The sequence below is a fragment of the Phyllostomus hastatus genome, unplaced genomic scaffold, assembly GCF_019186645.2.
Source record: "Phyllostomus hastatus isolate PE091 unplaced genomic scaffold, TTU_PhHast_1.1 phas_contig_37, whole genome shotgun sequence".
In the NCBI taxonomy this organism is placed as follows: domain Eukaryota; kingdom Metazoa; phylum Chordata; class Mammalia; order Chiroptera; family Phyllostomidae; genus Phyllostomus; species Phyllostomus hastatus.
Window position 1 is genome coordinate 7,498,726 of NW_025333867.1, and position 22,687 is coordinate 7,521,412.

At 40.4% G+C, this 22,687-nt stretch overlaps 2 protein-coding genes across 2 annotated transcripts in view; one reads left to right on the plus strand and one right to left on the minus strand.

The window, feature by feature from the left end:
• Positions 1–269: 269 nt before the first annotated feature.
• GCM2 (glial cells missing transcription factor 2) lies at positions 270–6,845 on the minus strand. Its single transcript, XM_045841622.1, has 5 exons — positions 6,756–6,845; positions 3,010–3,262; positions 2,765–2,877; positions 2,228–2,353; positions 270–1,190 (listed from the first exon to the last, which is right to left on the minus strand). The coding sequence occupies exons 1-5, from the start codon at positions 6,843–6,845 to the stop codon at positions 270–272; spliced, it is 1,503 nt and encodes a 500-aa protein (XP_045697578.1).
• Positions 6,846–10,574: 3,729 nt separating this feature from the next.
• The window catches only part of SYCP2L (synaptonemal complex protein 2 like), a 69,771-nt gene continuing 57,658 nt past the window's right edge, over positions 10,575–22,687 (plus strand). The window contains exons 1-6 of the mRNA XM_045841666.1: positions 10,575–10,751; positions 11,806–11,874; positions 13,717–13,854; positions 14,155–14,274; positions 17,395–17,499; positions 18,122–18,146. Of these exons, the coding sequence (XP_045697622.1) occupies positions 10,575–10,751; positions 11,806–11,874; positions 13,717–13,854; positions 14,155–14,274; positions 17,395–17,499; positions 18,122–18,146 (634 nt within the window). The remainder of the gene's footprint in view (positions 10,752–11,805; positions 11,875–13,716; positions 13,855–14,154; positions 14,275–17,394; positions 17,500–18,121; positions 18,147–22,687) is intronic.

Consider the following 22,687-nt stretch of genomic DNA (forward strand, 5'->3'; position numbering starts at 1 on the left):
ACCTCAAAATGCCAAATAAAGATTTGTGAAATCTTTAGATTCCGTAATCTAAAGAGCTTGATATAAGATTCCCTAATATGGCCTAATGGAAGAAGGCTTAGAATGAGAACTAGGTTCATTTAGGAGAGTCACATTCCAGACCTAATTCTGTGAGTGTAGTGGGTTTAAACATATACTACATAAATATTCCAACTCAACAGGAGACAGTTGCCTTTTCATGTTCCGTTGCAGGCATGGACACCAATATTATGTCGTGCCAGGTTTGCTGTTTAAAAGTCCTCATTGTCATAGCTAAACAATGGGCTAACTCGATCTGAATAACTGAGTGTAGACCCCATTCCAGATGCACACACATCCCAGTTCTCTGCTTTGTCTGTTCTGGAGGCAGCTGATTCTTGAGGAAAAGCCACAGTAGGTCTGATGGCCCTGCAATCTCCTGGAATTTTCAAAGAAAATGACATTGAAGGAGAGGCTGCCCTGGTGACTGCAGCTGGAAGGTCCAAGGCTTCTGGATAGATGGATATTGGGGTGTTTTCAGAAGCATAGTTATAGGCTGAAAGGCTCTTAGCTTCCCGCACGTTGTCGCAGTATTTCAGAGCAGGGGGCTGGTAGGCCTGGTAGGACACTTTAGTGGTGGTGGTGATCACGGTCTGTAGGGAGGGAGCACCTGGTGGGGGAGTGGTGAGGTACCTGCAGGGAAGCTCAGGGTTATAGTAGGGGCGATTGGCTATGGCTGGGAACTGCCTAGGGTCAGTCCTCTCCCCAAGGCAAGGTTTTCCAAGTGCTGGTTTCCAGCCATGTTGTTTACTGGTGAAATCACAGCTTCTCTGGAAGCTGCTATATGACTTGATGTTATATTGTAGTGCATTCAGATGAACCCAGTCTGATTCATTAGTGTTATTGCTGGAATATGGGCTTATATTTGCATAATCAGGACCTGTTAATTCGTAGCTGCAAGGTGGCTTAGGCAAATAGATTCTTGGGTTTGGATATTTCTGAAAGGGTAGCATTACATCTCCTTGAAAGGTGGCTAAGTCACAGGTAGCCTTGTAAGTATCAGAGTTTGAGCAGGAAACACAAGACTGCCCTACCATTGGAAAGCCAGTGTCAGTAATTATATCATGTTCTTCTGTATTTTCCAGAGCAGGTATGTTGTTGAAATGTCCACTGTTGTCTTGATCCTTTCCTGCCTAAAAAGTGATATAAATTTTTATTTGTAAACAAAATGCAAATTGCATGGATACTCTCACCTGTAACAGAAGCCAACCAACCAAATGAAAATAAACTTCCAATTGGGGGGTTCTGTGTTGTGAGCACTGCACAGCTCAGGTACATGATTTGGGCACATGGGCCAGTGGTTGCATAACTTGAGCTTGCTCAACTTGAGCTTGCTCAGCCATGAATAAGACACTGCTACAGAGAGGAGTTGACAGCAGCCAGGCAGGATGAGTCTGAGTGTCAAATTATAGGGGAGTACAGACCATTTGCTGTAGTATGTTCATAAAAGCGGAGACTCTGGAGTCTGACACAGACCAGGGTTCAAATCCTGACTCCGTTCCTCATTAATTGAACAAATTACTTAACCTCTGTGAGTCTCAGATTCCTAATTTTTAAAATGGGGCTCAATAATAGTAACCTCCAAGCCTTTCACAACATTTCAGGTGTGAAACTTGAGACCTTATGTGCCTGGTACATAGAAAGTACTCAGACAATGTCAGTTTCTCTTATCCTCAGACTAACACTCTGACTGCTTGGCATGCTCTGGATCAAAAGCTAAACTGGATCAAGTTGCACAAACAAATTTGATCTGTTCTATGTACATAGTGTAAAGGACTCTCTCAAGGATGAATGTTAACTCACTCTTGGTATGCACATTTCTTTCTTTGGAACCACTGGATCCTCTCCTGCCTAACTGCCCTTATATCAGGATGTCAGCATACATTCTCACTATATTATTGACTGCAGAAAGTTCGCTTTTTTTTTTTCTGAAAAGAAGATAAAATTAAAAAGACTAACCAAAATGTTGATTCAATGACACTTTGTTGGAGAGATATAATTTTCACAGATAATCAAATCTTTCTAATTAATGCATGACATTAATGTTTTACATAATTACCACTGTATGTTGTGGTAATATACAGTGTAATATACACACAATATACCACTGTATATTATGGTAATATGCAGTGTAAACACAGACCAGAGTGTAATGTCAGCTCCCCATTACCTCTGGTTCTCGAATTCTCTTTCTCTGGGGTTGGTAGAAAGAGGCCATTTGTCTCTTGATGGCACTTCTCCTAGCTTCCGTCTCTGATTTACTTTCTGGTCGTGGGTGATCATGAACTCCCTTGGCCTACATAAGGAAGATGGCAATGTTGGTCAAAAATTCTCTTTCCCAAGGTCCCAAGTTGTTATTTGTCTTTTCCAAACTGACAGGGAAAAAAAATTCTTGAACTAATATACTAGCATCAATAATAGACATCTTAAAAGATTATCTAACAGTCCTTTCACCATAATAAATAAACTATAACTACTACATGGTTCGTGATCTCTCACACTTCCAGAGCATATTACTTCCTTTCACAGTAAGGAGCACACTAATTATCCTAGGAGCCTGGAAAGGCCCTGGGGGGCCCAGCACCTCTTTCTGGCCACTAGAGCTGGATTTGGTTTGGTCTAGAGTTCTTAAGGCATATTCCAGGTGGTTTAGTGCCTACTATGTGATGAGAATATACATCACAAATGGTGGTGTCACCCCAGCCACCTGAAAAAATATGGCGTTGCCCTCAAGCCTCCAGAAGTTGGTTACAGGGTAGCCGCTGTGCCCTCGACAGGGAATCAGTTCCAAAGCAGAATGGCAGTTTGGGCATGCTCTCTCTACAAAGACAGAAGGAAAAAATATTAATAACATCCCTGACCCCAGACTCCTTTGAAGGAAGAAAAGGTAAATTAGTTGGATAGAGGGAACTCAGGATTGCAGGGCTGCCCCACCCCAGGCCCACGCCTCACTCTGCTGCTTTAGCCGCGCCTTGTCGCAGATGGCAGGCCGAAGCTGCAGGCGGGAGCCATCTGGCAGGACACAGGCCTGCACACACACCACCACGCCCAGGCAGGACTTCTTGAGGATGTGGCCATTGTGGTTGTTGGTGTTGCGCATGGCCCAGCCACTCAGGTGGCGCTGTGCCTTCTTCTCATCGCTGCGATAGACAAAGCGCACGTAGCCATCTGGCCACTCGCAGAAGTGGTCGAAGTGGGCTGGCTCCTGGAAAGGCGCACAAAAGGAAGGGCAGTCAAGTTCATCAAGACCAAACCCAACACATTGAATTCATAATTTTCTCAAGGACAATAGGATAAAAATTGGCCCGTTTTAGATCCAGAAATGTTGCAAAACTCAGAAACTAAGCCATTGCAAAATGTGATTCTTCCGATCTGTAATGCCTTTCTGACAGTTGGCCTAACTGCTGTTAATATAGTACTTATCATCTGAAGGCTGTACACATATCAATTCATCTACACTTCATAACACACAGACTAGGTGATAATAATAATAGGTGATATTATTATGCCCATTTTGCCTAATAAGAAGTGGATGCCAGAGATGTTAACTGACTTGCCCAAAGTCACACAGCTAGTAAGACCTAGCTCTAGGATTTGAGCCCTAGCAGTTTGACTCCAGAGCCTGTTTTCCTTATCACCATATTATAACACTTCTTGTGCGCTTCAATGTTGAAAACATTTTCAGATTAAGTATCAAAGTGCCAGGGCAAAAAGTGATTGGGATGCTCTCTCACTGACATGCAGTTGAGCCTGTAAATAGCTTTACTTCAACACAGCACTTTTTCTTCAAATGCTCTCGGCTCTCTCCCAAACCTCTCAGTCACTTCAGTAGTGATACCCAGAGTGATAACAGAGAGGCGAGAACAGCTTCCCTCTTCCTCCTGACTTAGCTCTCCATGTTTACAAGAGCATTGCAATGAAGGGCCTAAGCATCAAGGTAAACCCCGGCACGGAGAACGAGACCTCTACCTAGAGCAACAGGAATTGTCATTCTCAACCAAGAGCCACATGGCTCCAATAATAAGTTATATCTAAAATGCTGATCACTGCTTTACTGTTCATGTTTGGTGCTCTTTGTCCATATTATGCATTACTTATATTGCAATGTTATTCTTATATATAAGTTTAATATAAAATTACCCTTTAATTAGCACTTACTGACCCCTCTCTAAAGAGTACCTGGGACAGGGTTCAGTAAACAAGGGACTGTGGGCCACAGGTTTTACTATAGCCTACAAGCTAAGAATGACTTTTAATTATATTTTTATATAATTAAAAAATTTTAGTTATTTTTTTGACATGAAAATTACATGAAATTCAAATTTCAGTACCCATAAGTAAAGTTTTATTGTGATATGGCCATGTTCATTTGTCTATGTGTTGTCCGTGGTTGTTTCCATACTACCATGTGGAATTGGGTGTTTGGGACAGAGATAGTAAGGTCCCCAAAGCCACATTATGTCATATGTACAATCCTCACAGCAGAGTTGCATGACAGGCATCGTTACTCTTATTTAGTAGATAAGGAAATGGAAGTTAGAGAGAGAACCTTCTACAGTGGCATAGCTGGGATTTAAACAGAAGGCTGTGGCAGCCAGGCCCCACCGGCTTCGCTGGCATGATGGAGGTGCAGACATTATCTGCATTATCATAGTAATAAGACATTTGCAAATTCTCTCCCTTCCACCACCCCAAGAAAATTAGATGCAACATTTGCAAAGCAAAAGTATTCTCAGTTGGACAGTTTGGACTTGTGTACATCATAAGCATTGTACAGTTTCACAGTAATAGGTAGTTGGACAATTTTGTTTCCAAAACCACAGGGGTATTGTTGAAATCATTATTAATAGGCACTATTATCTTTTCTAGAAATATTATAGTTGACAAAAAATTAATAGATTGACTTAAGGTCAGTCACAAATGAAATATATAATGATGTGCTATCAACTCTAAGTTTATACTAAATGCTGATATCTTTGTTGTCAAAGTGAATATTACAATTTAAAGAGCTTAGTAACAAATTGACAATTTTCCATAACAGACTATTTTTTAGCACTGCTCTGTAAGTGTACAGACAAGGCCCCCACGTCTCACACCAGCTACTAAAGTAATGACACCAAAAATTAGGCCACAGAGACAGTGTTTTTAAGTCAAAACAAGAATGGAGGACTCCAGGATTGGGTTTCATTTTCTCTAATGTGTGGGTATGTGTGAGCGCACACACTCACACACGGACAAGCATGGACACACTAAACACGAATGCCCAGAGCTTAAGATTGTTATCTAGTCTTGCACCTTGATGACAGGTGAGTAGGCTGAGACAGGCAAACTCAGTAACTATCTCAAGGTCATACAGCCAGTTTAGCTCTATTTCCTTCAATTAATCAAAACAGGGCTAGAAGCCTAAGTTTTTCCAGTTCTCTTTATTCAGCCCAGTGCATCTGCCCCTTTTGAGATGCCACACAAACTCCCTGCTTAAGAACTAGTCTCCAAAAGGAAAAATTACTCACATTTACATAGGAAGTCTAGAAAATGCTTGAAAGAAGTCATCTTTTCATTACTTGGATGTGGCTCTTTTCTAAAATGCAAAATTAGATTTTTTTCTATGAAGATTTATGTGGACTAAAGTCAGTGAGAATGAATGAGATGCCCTCATTGTACTGTGGTCCACTTTTACAAAAATGGTAGTGTGGCTGTAAAGTAGGCGAACTTTAAAACAAACAAATAAAACAAACTTTCTACAAAAATGACATCCAAAACAACATGATCTCTTTGAGAGGTTACACAACTTTGCTAATTAACTGCTATCCATGTGAGCATATGTCTGGTGCATAGTAGCTCCTGAGCAAAGGAAAAGCCTCTCATTCCAGTGCCACAACACTTGCCATTGCTTGGGAAGTCATTCCCATGCTCTCTCCAGAACTTGAAAGTTATTACAGGACCCAGAACTTTAAAGTCACTCCTCAGTTTTTGCCCCAAACCAGTATAACAAAGCATAAATTCCCTGGATTTGGCTTTAAACCACTTTGTTCCATTAAAACAAAACAAAACAAAACAAATCCACCCTAAAAGGACAGAAATTTTCTTGTCATAAAGAAAATGATTTTCTTGTCATGTTATGTCCAAAATCCAGACTCCAGCCCTCTAGTCACCAAAGTCTTGGTTAGCATGACAGTACAGTTTGCTAGGAGCTGTGCTTCATCCAGGTATCCCAGGGCATCTGAATAACTTGCCTAAATCCTAAATCATGCTATTTGTTTAAGATTTCCATCACCATCTCCAAGAGTACAGCCTGTCTCACAGTTTTGCTGCATGAGAAGCAGTAGTATCTACCTTGGCTACATCCCCTACCTTTTTCAGGGATTACAAAGAACAGTTAAGGAGAGAATTGCTTGATTTCTGCCTCAGTTAAGCACAGTAAGGGACCAGTCGTCCCCTTCCAGAGGATTGGAAACTTGGAGCCTGACTGAAAGTTTCCACTGCTTTCAGTGTTTTCCGACAGGCTCGAAGAAAGAGCTGGGTGAAGATACACCTCTAAACCCAACTTTGCCCATTGTAGAGTCCATTTACACTTGAGGACTCTCATCCCTTTGTTGGCGCGGGCGCATGCCCTCTGTCCACAGTCTCTGCAAGGACTTGAATGCCACCCTCCTTCTTTGGACAGCACCACTTGTGTGCTCACGCCGGTTATCACACACCTGCGGCATCTGCGGGTCGTTGATGTCCCAACTGAGCTTCATCCCATAGGAGCGCACACAGTCCGCCTTCTGCCTCTCTCCGGTCGGCATCTGCCCACTTTGTTAGTGGTTTCCGGCAAGGATTCTGAAAGATAGAAGAGGAAAATAAATCTAGAAGTGCGCCAGGTGATTTCCTCCCCGTCTTTTAAAAGAAAGTAGTGAACAGGGAGGGAGAGAGAAAGAGAGAGAGAGAGAATTAGGAAATCCACAGGGATTAAAGACCCTGGCGGAGCCCTGTTCAGGCTGCGGTGCTGAAGGCGCCAGGCAGCTGTCCGCACACTTATAAAGATTCACCTCCCCCTGCTCCGCCTTTCCTCGCTCCCTCTCCAGCTCCCACACTCCCCGCACCTGCAAGGCTCCCTCTCCAGCTCCCTCTCCCCTACAGAACTAGGAACAGAGGGGAAGGTTGACCTGAGCCCTTGGGTGACAGAAAACTGAGGCCTAGATGTTAAGGGGCGAGGGTGGGGGTATGGATGTTGGAATACTTCATTTAAATGGAAATTATTTTTTTTCTAACCTCGCCCTGCCTCTGGGGTTTCGGATTGGGTTTAGATGGCAGCTTTTTAGACAAGAGGCTTTTGAGTCATCCCTTGAGAGCCAATGCTCAATTCACAGGTCGCTTCGGAGCGGTAGTTCGCCGTGCACCCCAGTCTGAGTGACTCTGCCCACGCTCTCCGGGTTGGTGCCGGCACTCTTTGGGCCTCTACTCTAGTCTTTTGCAGCAGCTGGTGTCCGTGTCTGGGAGTTGTGCTTGTTTGGGGGGGGGGGGGGGGGGCGGAGAAGGGTGCCAGGCTGACGTCCGAGCGAGAGCATGCCAGAGGTCCCTGTGGGCTCGCGGGCCTAGGTGTACACATGTTCCGTGGGGTTGAGGAGCGACCGGCCCAGTGGGAAGATAGTCTTGAAACGTGAACCTGGAAAGGGTGAGGGAAGACTAGCTAGGGGTAGGTGGAGGAAGAGGAAGAAGGTGAATTCTGCGGCCCCAGGCGCAGGAGCTCCTGCAGAACCCGTAGCTATCTCTGTTGCCTTGGCTCCCTCTGAACCAGTTTCCCTATCTGCTTAAATGAGGGATTGGGGCTCAGCGAGTTTTCAGTCGCCATCCACCTGACACAACCCTAAAAAAAAACCTTATTGGTATTGTCGTGGACATACAAGACAAAATCATATTTACCCCTATTCCATCTCGGGAGGCTTTTCTGGAGGCTGCCGTAGACAGGTGAGGGGGCTCGCGGTGGGCTCCTCAAGGTTGAAATCAACCCTTCGTCTGTTATTCCGCCTCATTAGAGTGATTCCAGTACCTGGAGGCGTCCAATAAAAGAAAAACGTTTGAAGTGACTTAAGTCGCTCATTGTTCATGTTGGGTGGAGAGAAGATGGGTTCCCGGAATTTATTCTGTTTTGTGGGGGGCGTGCTTCTGTTCCCAGCCCTAGCCAGAGAAGAGCCAGCCACTGAAGGCCATCTCCGTTGGAGGAGAATTCTCCAAACCTACACTCCTCTAAACCCTGCGACCCGCGCACCGAGACTGGCGCTTGGAATCTCCGAGCGCACGCCCAGCACAGGGACTAATTCCGCGTGGGACCCAGCTGGGAGGGCACCCAGGCCAGCACTTCTTGCAGTATTAGTCTTATCTTTGGCGAAAAGCGGGAAGAAGCAGAGGAAAAACCCACTACCCGAATAACCATCTATGCTCCTGATCCTCTTAACCTCCTGGGTCAAGGGCACTCTCAGGCGTGAAGTGCTTTTCAGAGCCGCCGGCCATTGGCAGCTGATTGGAAGAGAACTCTCGTGACGAGACAGGAAATGGGCATTTCCATGACTTACCTTCTTTCTCTAGATTCAAGCTGGGATACGCCTCCCAAGTCTCCTCTGCCCCACAGGTCTTGTTACCTGAAAGGTCGTATTGGTCTGGGTTTGTGATTAAAATCACTCTCACATGGTCCTCAGGAAGTTCTGGGAGGGAAGGAACAGAGTATCCACTCTTCACCCACTGGTTCTGTCCTCAGACTTTTATCTACTAACTGATTGCCGAAGGCCATTGCAACCCTTTTATTCAATTGCTTTTTATGCTGTTTTGTCTTTTAGAAGTTAAAATATTTGACATTTTATTTTTTAAATAGCTATTTTGTTAATTTGATAGTGTAACAATATATACTTTAAACAATTTTAGTATAACTTCAAAAATAATTTAAAGTAACATCTCAGAATGCATATTAATTTCTAGTCTTGTAAACATTTTTAGAATACTTCGTGTCTCTATAGTTTTGGAATACTCTTAGAGTTATATCCTTCAAAAACATAAAGAAATTCAATTTTTAACATTAAAGCCAAATCAATTACTCATATCCTTTTTTTCTAAATGGATTCTGGTGTCCAAAGAAATGTCATACAGTCTCCACCATATTAATTTGAGAAGAATTAAAATATACATGTTATAAATTGCCCTAAAATTTGGGTAAAATACATTAGTGAAACGAATCAAAGTGAAAATATAAAAAAGATAAAAATAAATAAATGGAGGTGTTCTTTATTATATTATTTTTAATTTCTCCTGAAAATTTGAATGAATTAACAACCATATTGTTTGGGAGGATATATTTTTCCTGAAAAACCTGAAAATAATGGAATATAAAGTTTTAAAATCTAATAATTTTATTATATGGTATTTATTACATTGTTATATTTCCTAAAATGTATTTAAACTATATTTTGATTATTTTTTATTATGCTTCAATTCTTTCCTTCACTAATATTTGCACTGATTCAGAACACTTTATATTCAAGACTGGCTCTTCCTTAATTACTATTTTGATATTATAAAAGCCAATTAATTCAAAGGTAAGGAAGAAGGCTTTGGATTTGCTAGGTTGAGATTAATATAGGTAAATTAAGGAAGTATATTTACATCATATGTGCCAGGAAATGATGAGCTTTGAAATAAGTATTTGGAATGAACTGGAGGTGCATACACAGTCCTGAACCAACCAGCTGAGATTCTGATTATATTATGTTTTGCTTGGATGTAAACAAATATCTTCTGTAAATGTCATAACATGAAATACCCTTAGCATCTAGTTATAATTCAAGTTGATGTTTACACAAGGAATGTTTGGATTTGAGGGGTCATTTTTTTTTTTAAAGAAAACACTAGTCCAAATTATTTTTGCTGCCACGGTGTTATCGTAACAGGCCACTTGCCCTGGTGGTTAGTACACATTCGTGTCCTGCTAAAGGACGTGGGCAGAAAACAAACTGGATGAAAATATTTGTTTGCTTGTTTTGGTTTTATTTTGACTGAGTACAGCAAGGTTTTGTGTTTGTTTTTATTTTGGGTTTTTTTTTTTTACACTTCCTTTTGTGGTATCGGGAATACACTCAGATGTCAGGTACAATCTGGTTCTTGTGGTAAAAGTTCAGCTTTAGTCTATATTACTATTAATAGACCAAAAACAGCTCAACAGCTGTTAAAGATGGAGAGAAAACTGCCTGCTGACTCAAAGGGGACACCCATCAGTGTAGAAATTTGCAGAGGTACAACGTTTAAATGACGTTGTTTACATGCTTTGAGTAATCTCTTGAACTATGTGCCTGAGTCCTGGTGGCCAGACCAGGGTTGCTAGTTGCTTGCAAGCGTACCTTCCGTCTCAAATACTGGATTCTAGTGGATTTCGGGGGCGAATTCAGCAATTAGACTCCTGACAAAGATTGGAATCCAAGACCCATCCGGCCTCTCCGGGCGCGCGGCATCGCGGGAAGTGGAGTGCGGCGCCGGCTAGGAGCCTTGGGATGCGGGACGTGAGTGACACTGGGAGGGCTGGGCACCCGTTCATCTCTGGCCTCCTTCTTGCGTGGTCCGTCCCGCTCTCGGCGCGGAACCCTGCGTGCCAGCCCAGAGACCCGGGGCTGGCTCCCATTCCTGTGCCCCGGCGACCAAGGATCTGGCCCTTCTCCGGGACTCTTCGGGCCCTTCCACCTCTTTAGATTTGTGTGGAGTTTATTGACGCTTTTAGTGAGATGACAAACCAGTTTAGGAACCTCTGGTCCCTTGTTAACAGAGCGCTGGGGGAAGGATAAAGTGTGGAATTAATGCTTGGAAGGCAATAATTAGTTGTTTTCAATTGCTTCGTCGTTTGCCCAGCCGAAAATACGGCTGGTAGGGGGAAAAAAAAAGTTTGGGTTTGGGTTTTTGATTTCACCCTATCTTTCATACTTATAAACAGTAACGATAATATTGTAAAATATGGTGACATTTGAGGAGTTGGGGGCAAGAAAATATAGAAGTAGGACTGTTAGCCCAAGCTAGGTTTTTAAAAAACTTGATAAGAGATTGAAAAAATATTTTTTTGTTATACTTTCCAACTTAATTAATTATTGGGATGAAGTGAGCAGATGAGATGCTGTTATTGCACTGTGTTGTGAAAAACAGGATGGCAGACCCAGGGGTCACTTTTTGAGGAAAATATGTAACAATCCACTGCCGTTTTGTAAATTCTCTGGGATGGGTGGCTGTTATTTGGTCCTTGAAATTTCAATATAAGTCCTAGATCACATTTAAAATTCCTGTAAATCAGAAACATGAAGTTTAAACTCATGACTGGGCTTGAAATGCGTCTTTTAAAATTTTATTTTACAAATTCTTGTTCTAAAAGGTTCATTAATTCAAAGCCTTTTGTTTTATAGTTGTCTATATAGTTTAAATATATTTATTTTGTGTGGTTGTTTATAACAATGATGTTTGCTTTGCTTCTTGTGATAGTTGTGTTTTAGTGCTAAAGAGGTTGGATAGATTTTTTTTGTTTAAAGTAGTATCTGACTTCAAGATAAAATCAGGGGCATGAGCGAGCAAAAAACATGTTTTGTTCAAGAAAATAATGTGGACCAGACTTAAAATCAGGGGCATGGAAAAACAAGAATTTTTTAAAAGAAATTAATATGAACTTCTATTTCTTTTACTTTAAAAATTTGAACTGCATTTGTTTCAAATAAAAATTTAAAAAAACTTTTTTACTGTACACAGGAAAACGAGGGTCCTTTGCAGCCTGTTCAGGAAGATGATGGGAGTGGAATGGCCCAGGATGCCTTCTATGTAAAGATCAAGTTAATTTCATGTTCTCTCTCTCCCTCTCTCTCCCTTTACTCCCAGTGTATACTCTTCCTTGTTCTCTATTCCCTGAGCTTTCAGTACTGTTGTTCCTCTGGTTACTCAAACCAGAGTCAGAGAAATCATCTTTGCTGCTTCTCCTTCCCTAATCTTCAACATCCAATTTATTATTGTGTCTTGTGATAAGTATAAGCTAGTCTAAGCTATTTTGTGCTAGCCAGTATTCTAAATGCAGGTAAACAGTATTGAACAAAACAGAGTTTGTGCCCTCCTAGAGCATGCAGCTTGGCACCTGGCCAAAGAAACAGGTTACCGACCAAAGGAGAGTAGGAGGAAGGAAAGGAACAGGGTGTTGTGATGGAGAATAATTGAGAGTGAAGGGATATACTTGGCTTACTTTAGGCAAGGTCCTAGAAGACATACGTGAAAATGTGATACTGAAGCTGAGATTTGAGAGGTGACAGGAGCCAGATGGGTGGAAAGTTATGGGGAGAAGCAGTCTAGGCATTCAGTAGCCAGTGCAGAGGCCCTGAGACAGGGAAGAATTTTACTATTCTGGGACTCATTATAAGGGAAGTCAATCAGAGGAAGCTGATAGAGAACAAATCAGACAGAGCCCTGCAGACCAAGGCAAGGGTTTTGGGTTTATCAGAGTGCAGACAAGCCAGGCAGAGTGTTGAGCAGAGGCTGAGGTTCTAACTCAGAGAATCAGAGTGTGAATCTCAGCTGGGTGATCTCGTGTGAGATCTTAACCTTTCCCAGCCTTGCTATTATTATCCCCAGATAAAGAATGTAACCTCATAGGGTGATGATGAAAATTAAATGAGAACATCTGCAGAACACTTAACACTTGGCACAGAAAGATTTACTATGTGGTAACTTTATAAAGAAAATAATATTTAAATATTTAATTTCAAATGTTGTCTTCCCATTTAAATCAGTACTAAGGCTAAGTAGAATTTTGGGCTTCATATAGTATAATACCTTCTTATTAAAATAACATTATATGTTGTAATTTAGCCTGCAGGATTGGACTGGATTTAAAATCATGTCTCTGTAGTACAGATATTTAAGGAAGAGTACTATTCAAGTATATAATTAGAAGTATGACTTGGCTAATGTTCAGGCAGAAAAAATCAGTTTCATCATGGAAACTGGCATATTTATCAGCTTTCATGATCTGAAGTTACTCTGTTGGAGCCATTTTCTTCCTTTTATGAGCTTTCATGTCACTTAATGAGTGACAATAGGCTTGAAATTTTTAGTGTTTTAGAATTTCTAACACTATTGAGGATGAACACTCTGTACCCCCAGATATCTGTAACTGAAGTGCAGGTTTCCTAAAGTCAGTGTTTCTTAGATGTTAGCATGCTGATAATCACCTGAACACCACCTGGAGTTCCTGATTCCTAACAAGCCTCAGGTGATGGCCATACTGCTGGTGGCCTGGGAGCCACGAAACTGCAGCAATATAACTCAGTTTATTGTGTTTTGCTTTATTGCACTTTACAGGTGTTGCATTTTTTACAAACTAAGGGCAAGACCTTCCACCAGCAACAACATTACAACTGGCTTTATTGCGATACTTGCTTTATTGGGATGGTCTGGAACCGAATCTGCAATTTCTACCAGATAATGCTTGCACTGTCTTAAGCCAACAAACTTGCTTATTGGCTACATGCTTATATGCTGTTCAAGATATAACTCTGTTTTATATTTATCCTCTAATATTTTCATACTGAGTTATAATTGATAATGGTAGTTAGAAATATTACTATGAAAAAATCTTAGGGAAAAATGGTAATTTGCAAACTATCAACCTTTCAGCTTCAATCACTTATTATTGATGCATTCCATGGAAAAGGATTTCAGAAAATAAAAGAATATTTTCAACAGAAAGCAAGCCACATTCCTCAAAAATATAATCATCTTGTATTATACCACCTTGACAAATCAATAAATAAGGCAAGTAAGTTGTTTGTTTTTTGACCAGAATACCAAAATGTATTATACTTAGTAAAGCTTTCCTCCAGTTTTGTTGAGATGTAATTAACATATGGCACTGTGTAAGTTCAAGGTGTGTAGCATAGAGATTTGATGTATGGATGTGAAATAATTGCCACAATAAGTTCAGTTAACATCTGTCATATAGTACAAAAAAAAGAAAATTTAAAAATAAGCTTCTTTTCCTTGTGATGAGAACACTTGAGATCTACTCTCAACTTTCATTGTAAGACTTTTAACTTAGTGTGGTCTTATACCTAGGGACTGGACAAAAGTGAATTTCGGTATGTTTCACTGTTGCTGAAATGTATTCAGCGGTTCTTCATTGATGGCCTCAAAGAAGATGAGCCTTTGTTAATTCAGCAGGGACTGATCCCAAAGATAAGTCATGTTTTAATTTGTATGGCTTTGGGTAACTTAAAGAACTAGATAGGATTCAGTAATCTAGGTAAGTTTGGTATTTTCTGTTCCTTTAAAATCAAATTGGAAAAGAAATTGGTAACAGTGTTTATTGCCCATATCCAGTCAAAAATTGAGTTCAGCGTATGTTTCCTGGTGTATGTGTCAGGCAGGACATTTTGGGAGGCACAGCAGGAGTCACACACCGCCCCTTTCTCTCCTGGACGAGTGGAAGCAGTAGTCGTATGTTTTTATTATTTTAGTGAATTTGACTTAGGAATATAGGATGAGTAGGTAGTGGACAGTCATTTCACACTTCTCCCCGCAACCCCTGCAAAGGCTCTATAAGTATTTTAATACACATTAATAACAAGATTGGACCTAAATTATCAAATACTTCCCCTTGCCACAGCCCACTTTACCAACTTTCTAAAATCCCAGTTAAAGCTGAAAAAACAAATGGCAAACATTTTTTATTTATTCTAAGCCACCCCAATTATGAAATTCTGTTCTGCCTTTTAATTAACTAGTAGGTAATATTACGAGTACCTCTATAATGGCATCTGGACCCAGCAGAGTTTGCAAAAACTCTGGCTGCAGTTCCCTTTTCATGATGAGATTTTTCAATCCTGAGATGATTTATTTGTTAGGGAGAAGATGGGAGGAGGTAGAGGGGCAGAAGGGTGATCTGGCTGGTAGTGACGTCTTTGATTTACCCCCTGGACTCCACTACCTCAAATGTTTTAAGATCTGGTTGTGTCAAGGAGATTTGTCTCTGTCTTTTTTTTTTTTTAACCCAAAAAGGCCTCTGGGCAGCTGCCTCTCCAGGGAAGAAAGAATAAACACCAGACTTTCCCTAAGTCTTCTCAGGGTTGAGAGGGGGTGGGGGAAACTAAGTGCTCAAGTAGTGCTCAAGTGCTCAGTATACAAACTGTATGTTTTATTTTGCGTTTAGTCTCCCCTAACTCCCTGATACACACTTATGCAAGTAACAGGAAGTAGAGAAGAGAAAAATCAAATTTCAAAGGAAATGGAGCATGACTTCCCAGGGGTACCTTGGAACCTTAAGCTGATTATTGGGGGGATGAGTTGCCATCTGCCCCAACCAGAATTTCCCATTTTGATTTAAGAATACCCTCCCAAAGGTTTAAAGTGTCAGATCAGCTCTCCACTGGAGTTTTGAAATCATAGAAATTTCTATATTCCATTGACATTCTAATTAATGATAGAAATTCAGGGGAAAAGGGGAAGGGTTTACAGGAACAAGTATAAAAGACACATGGACAACATCTAGCTAGGAGTGGAAATGGGAGGGAGGTGGGAAGGGCTAGAGGTGGGGAGGGCTGGGGGGCTGGGCTGGAATGGGAGTAAAAGACAAAAAAACTGTACTTGAACAACAATTAAATAAATTAAAAAAAGAAAAAAAGAAAGCAAGTGCTGTTGTTTCATGTAAGTTTTGGCCAAGAAGAAGAGACTAATATCAAAGTGGATGGGATATTAGATTCTATACTTGTAAATCCAGTTGTGTTTGCAGCTCAACAGAAAATGTGCTGGGGTGTTAACTCGCCACAGAATAAGAATTTCCTACAGAAAGGAATTCATTTAGTCCTGTACCCAAAGATCCAGGAGTATTAACTTGTCGTATACCATATACATAATGAGTAGTAGCTACTGCATCTGTAAATAACTATTTATCTGGGCCTCTGGTAACAACACAGCTGTGGAGGGCAGTTGGTTTTATCTGTTAGACCATGTATGACCATAGCATATAAATGGGTTCAGGAGTGACTTCCTGGTCCCAAGCCTTCATCAAATAATGTGGCATTTCCCCCATTCTTTGTATCTCTGCTCAACCAATATATTTTGGTGGGCTGAAAAGGGGATAGGATTTGGAGGAATAAATAGAATGGTGGCAAAAAATGTATTTAAAAATCATAGAATTTTGAGTATGAATATAGGGAACAGAAACTATCACCTTAGCAGTGAGTTCTGCTGTATAACGGGCACATTTCTTTCCTCTGGCCGTTGGAAAAAAGTTTGCTTCAGAAGTGAATGATCATTCAGTCTAATACAAATATTTGTCTGATTTGAGATAAAAGAATCATTACTTGGAAGCCAGTAGTGGCTCCATCCTGCTGTGCATTAGAATCACCTGGAGGACTTTAACAAGCACTACCCGGGTACATCAGCAGAGATTCTGATTTACTGAGTCCGCATGGGTCCTAGGCATGAGGGTGTTCCATAGCTCCTGGGGGTTCTCCCAAGGTGCAGCCAAGGGTGAGAGCTGATTGATTTGTTTGTGGTCTTTAGCTGGGGTGCCTTGTATTCTTGGCTCCAAATTGAACAGTGTCCAAGGCTCTGTTCCTGATAAGAGTGGATCACCATGAACTCATGTTATGAACTTTGTGTTCAAGTGATAATTTTTAACTATGCATGCAGAATTTTTTCCTCTTTTTCCTTTTTCTATTAAGAGTGACCAGTCTCAGCAGCACTGTTCCAAAGATGGCCTTTGATTTATTGAATACATATGTTGTAGGAGGATTTATGGAAGTTTATTTTAAATCATAGCAATGTTAGCAACTTAATATGAGCTTAAAGATATATGTCCTTATGGAAAGGAAAAATTTTCAAGTAGCTTTTGCTACTTTTGGCAAAAGAAAGGTAGTGAGACATTGGTATGTTTGCTGTACTACATGCACTTTTGGAGCACGTTCCACATTCTGCATCTCCTTTGATAGCTTGTCTTTGTACACCTTCCCAGAGGACAGGAACTTCTGTGTTGGGAGCCTCATTTTTGTCCTCACCCTTCCTCACTAGCCCCTTTATGTGGCTTTCTAGCCTTGCTTCCTGGCCAAATGTAAACAAACCATTCTTGCTGGTGTCTGAGAATTTACTTATTGCAACTCTGTAGCAGTATGATTACATTCTGGAGTCTTCTAGATGGAGGCCTCAGAGCCAGGCCTAATTGAACTTGGTGATGGAATGGAAAGAGGTCTTTAAAATTATTTTTCTCTAGTTAAAGAATTATCTTATGAAATGTTACCAAATAGGGAGTAGTTATGCAGCCATGGGGGTTTCATCTGTGTTTCTTCTCTTGTGTACATGGTTACCTGGTTTGAAAGAACAGTAGGATTTCTGACCATGGAAGATCTCGCTTCAGACACATCCCTGATGAATGTTACAGAGGACTTCTTTGATGCAGCACTGGTAAGGATGGGGTGGATGCTTCCCTGAACAGATACCATTGGTAATTTGTAGGAATCTTTGCATTATTTCTTTTTTTTTTAAAGATTTTATTTATTTACTTTTAGAGAGGGAAGGGAGGGAGAAAGAGAGAGAGAGAGAGAAACATCAGTGTGCGGTTGCTGGGGGTCATGGCCTGCAACCCAGGCAAGTACCCTGACTGGGAATCAAACCTGCGACACTTTGTTTTGCAGCCTGCGCTCAATCCACTGAGCTACACCAGCCAGGGCTGCATTATTTCTAAAACTTGAATTTTTCTAAGATTGGGTTTTACTACAAAACTCCCATATTTTATTATTGGAATATTATATGAAATAGAAACAAGCAATATAGACAACCAATATTATACAAAGATGAGGTGTTTTATTTTCATACGTGCCAATCCAATATATTATTATTCACTTGATAATGATATTCTGATTTTAATAAAGTAATTGAAGTTCACATAGAATTTCTCTAAATTTTTTTCTGCTGTATTTAAAGTCAACTCCTGCCTGCTAGAGAAATATCAGCATCAATGTAATAACATTATAGTTTACAATACTTTTTAAAAATTATGCAAGCCTTTTCTTCTTTTTTTTATTAGATTATTTCCAGGAGGAGCAGTAAAGGTAAGTATATTACTAACCACTAATTGACTATTTACCTTTCATTAACAGACTATTCTGGTACAGAGAGAATATTTGTCTATGTGACATGTAAAAGTAAAGTGGGTTTAATTATTGTTTGGATTTATTGACCACCTATGGTATTCATGTTGTGATGCTGAGCTGAATTTTGTTGTAAAGTATGTTGAGACGGACCTCATACTTTGCCTGAGGTCCGTCTTAATTTAGCCGCTCCAATTGTGGTTGGCTACCCTGCTCCGTTCTTGCACGGAGAGCCATCTTTGTCATTCCAAAGCAGCAAAGGCTGAGCTGTTACTGATTTAACCTGGAGCTGATTCAGATGCCTTCTTTGTCTTTCAAGAGTCTAAAAGGCAAATTTTTAGAATACTCAGTAGTTAGATTGCTGATTCTGTTCCATGTACTCAAGTTAAAGGTAATTTGATATCTTGAATTATACTATGGATTCAAAAATATTGGAACATTCAGAAATTGATGTCATCTTAAATTGGGTATGTCCTCTTCCTATTGTTTGTCTTATTTGTCTCTTGAGAAGCTGTTATTAAATTGACATTACATTCTACAATGGATGTTACCTCATAATTGAGGAAATTCAGTGCTAGAAACTTACATGTACATGGTGCTTAGTTGATTTTTTTAAAGGTCCTCCTATTCTTAGTAGGTGGATCCAAATACTTCCAAGTAAATTTCTTATGACCTTCATAAGTGATAGTTAATGTCTCTAAAATTGATTAATAAAATACACAATGGTTAAAAACTATTTTGATTTTTGTAACATTTAAAAATAAACTTGTCTTATATTAATTGCAGCAATATATACCACTGCATATTTGAGAAAAATACATATGAGAGAGATCTATTCAGTCTATTGTCGTTGTTCAGTCCACTTAGAGAGCCCTGTCTGCACACTAACTCCATTGCCCCGAATGGAAGCAGCACTGTTCTAGATGACTGTATTAGTCAGCTTGGGCTGCCATAGAAAAATAGCAAAGGCTCAGTGGCTTAAGCAGCAGGAATTTATTTTCTCACACTTCTGGAGGTTGGAAATCTGAGATTGGGGTGCCAGCCTGTTGGGTTCTGGTGAAAACTTTCTTTCTGGCTTGCAGATGGCCACCTTCTTGCTATGTCCCCACATGGCACATGGCAAAGAGCAAGCCAACTCTCTGGTATCTCATCTTTTTTATAAGTTTTTTTTTAAAAGATTTTGTTTATTTACTTTGAAAGAGAGGGCTAGGGAAGCAGAGAGGGAGAAAAACATCAATGAGTGAGAGATACATTGATCTGTTGCCTCTCACATTCACCCAACTGGAGACCTGGCCCACCAGCTAGGCATGTGCACTGACTGGGAATCGAACAGGCAACCTTTCGGTTTGCAGGCTGGTGCTCAGTCCACAGAGCCACACCAGCCGGGGCTGGTATCTCATCTTATATAAAAATACTAATCTCATCATGAATACCCTACCCTCATGATTGCATCTAACCCTAATCACCTTTTCAAAGGAGCCCATTTCAAATACCATCACATTGAGGTTAGGGCTTCAACCTATTAATTTGGAGGGGAACAGCATAGCAATGACAGTTTGTGGTTGGAGCCCACCCTGGCCACCTTAGGGTGGCTGACCTCTCTGAACAAGTCAGATTTTTACATGTGGCTCTGACAGTTGTTTTGCATGGATGGCATTATGTCCAGGCTCCACAGAGTTGAGAGCTAATATCTTTCTTTGAAGTACAAAGATGTTTTCACTGACTTTTCTATCTCCTCTTGTCATTGATGGAATTAGTATTCCTTTTTCCACCAAGATTTATGTCATCTTATTAGATGTATTCCATCTATGATTCCTTTGTTTTGTGCTTTACTATATGGATTCTATTTTCTTTCACAATTTGCTTCTCTGTAGTGATTTGAATGGCTTATGTTTGAGTTGTATTATACTGGTAGTTACTCTTAATTTAATTATTAACATCAAAATTATAGCACCTTATTTTTTCTTTTTATTACATAACAAGGAATTCAACATGTTTTTATTCCTTCTCCATCTTTTACCCAGATTAATTTAATCGGAGGTTTTAGGCCTGGATTAGGTATATATCTTTGTAAACAGGATTTGCTCTTTGCCTTGTGTTGCAGGCCTATTTACAATAATTGCATAGGGGTCACTACCAACCTGTTTATATCATGATGTCCTCAGCTTTGAGTTCTTTGTTGTGTTTTATCTCCAATGAAATATTATCTTTGGAATAGTGTTATTGGGGTGTGTAGGTTGGTCATGGTCAGAGCTTTTTATCATTTAATAAAGTCTTTGTGGTTTTTATACACTATAACTCTTGCTTTGCAGTTTCTTCCCCTCAAAACTCTTGTTTCATTGTCTTCTAATATTAAGTGTTGGAAGTGTGGGCACACGTTTGTTTTAGGTGGTTTGTGCTGAGTTACTTCAAAGTCAGATCTTACTTAGCTTGGGGAATTTTATTCTTTGATAATTGTATGAGTTAGAGCCAGGTTTCTCAACTTTGACACTGTTGACCTTTAGGGCCAGATAATTTTGGGAGGGGGTTGGTTTACTGTACATTTAGGATGTTTAGCAGCCTTCCTACCCTTCACTCAGATGCTAATAGTAGTCCTTCCCACTTCTGCAGTTGTGATAAGCAAAAAAAAAAGTCTCCAGAAATTGCTAAGTGCCCCTTGGGTGGAGGAGGGGGCAAAAATCACCTCTAGTTGAAAACCACAGAGGTAAAGTATTTTCCATATATGTGACAGAGTAGTATCTAGTTGACATAGTCTTGAACGATAAAGGTGCTTATAGGCACAGGAGCTAACAAGGCCAGAGGTAGGTAGTTCCAAGAGCACTTTGGTTGTGGCTGTGCTACATGCGCTGTAGTTCTTTCAATTGTGCCTTCCTTGTATTTGCTCTTAAGTTGGTGTCCCTTGCTGGTTGTTAGGTGGTGGCCAGTAACCAGAACTTTGTGCTTTCTGCTTCACATCCAGGAGGGAAGAAAATTTCTTTTTCCTCAATCATCAAAAGAAAGCCATAGCTTTGCTCTAATTGGATGCCCCCACCGCTAAATGAGCCAATCACTATGAGAAGATGAAATGATATCCCAGCATAACTTAAGCCAATCTGTCCCACCCCATAGCATGGCAGCTATGTAAAAGGAGGGGGAAGGGTGATGGGAGACAGCAGAAAGTCCTTTACAAGAGGGGATCCCCCCAAATAGAATTTATTTATAGAAAATTGTGTATTTATTCTTATGTATTTAATCTTCTCTTACCTTCAGCGTACTCTCCATTTGATGCAATATACCTATTCAGATGCAGAACAGTTACGTTTTTCCACTGCTCAAAACAGTTTTTGAACTTGATTTTTATGACTTTTAGTGCTTCTGTGCGTTTTTTACACCTCTTCATGTTAGCAAAATGTTTCTCTTTGAGGACCTTTTCATCCAGGGAAACAAAAAATTGTCTCTGGGGTGAGATTCAGTGAGTAGGGAGGGTGGAGCATGGGGGTCATGCCTTTTTTGGTAAAAAACTGCTAAATACTCAGCATGGTATAAGCAGGTGTGCTTGTAAATCACCCATCATGACATGGGAAAACACATTGAAAGAGTCTTCAAAAACATTCATTGATGCCAAATGCAGCCTCTCACAACAACACCAGCTGGTACACTGATAGAGATGGGTTCCTAGAATACTCACCTATTGGGGGAAGCCTGTACTACAAGGCCCCCACCTCCAGAAGATAATTCCATTCTGGGGGGGGTTCCCCCTAGTACAGTTACTCCTTCTAGTCTCTATTTGAGGTTATTATTCATTTGTTGCATCTTTTCTGTCTTCACATGCATCAGTTTCTGTCATTTTTCCCCATGTATTTTGAGAACAGTTCCTAAATTTTTCTTAGAAGTTATCACGTTAATTCTGCTCTCATTATTTCCAGTACAGTCTTGAATTCTGCTATCACATCTTTGCTTCCTTGAAAGTTCTGGGTGGTGTTGATCTGTCTCTGCCAAAGCATACATCCACTCTTTCTCTCACTCTACTTTCTATTACAGAGAACTGTTTTTTCTAGGTTTTCTTATCAACTGGCTGCCTGCTAGGATTAGCCAATGGAAGGAAATCAGAAGCAGCAAGGAGCAAAGAAGGCATTTCTCCCTCTCAGTTCTATGGAGGTGCCATTTCCAAGAGTGACTGCATAGTCTCTGTGGCTCTGGCCCATTTGTGTTACAGCTTTTGCTAGGTGACCTTGATTCCTGGGGTCTGATAATACTACTTTGTCCAAGTGACTTTGGGGGAGGGGTGACACACTGGGAGGGGCCTGGTCATTTTGTTAATGATGTTAATTGCTCGACCACATCAGTGTTTCCAGTTTGGCTTCACAGCTTTTAAAAATTATCTTTGTAATTAATTTCCTGTATTAAATTCCCTCAAATTGAAATATCTAGAATGGCTTTAATTTTCATAGTATATATTTCTTTCTCATTTACAGTTGTATTCTCTATATTCATCTTAGATGGTTACCTTTTCTTGCAGATCT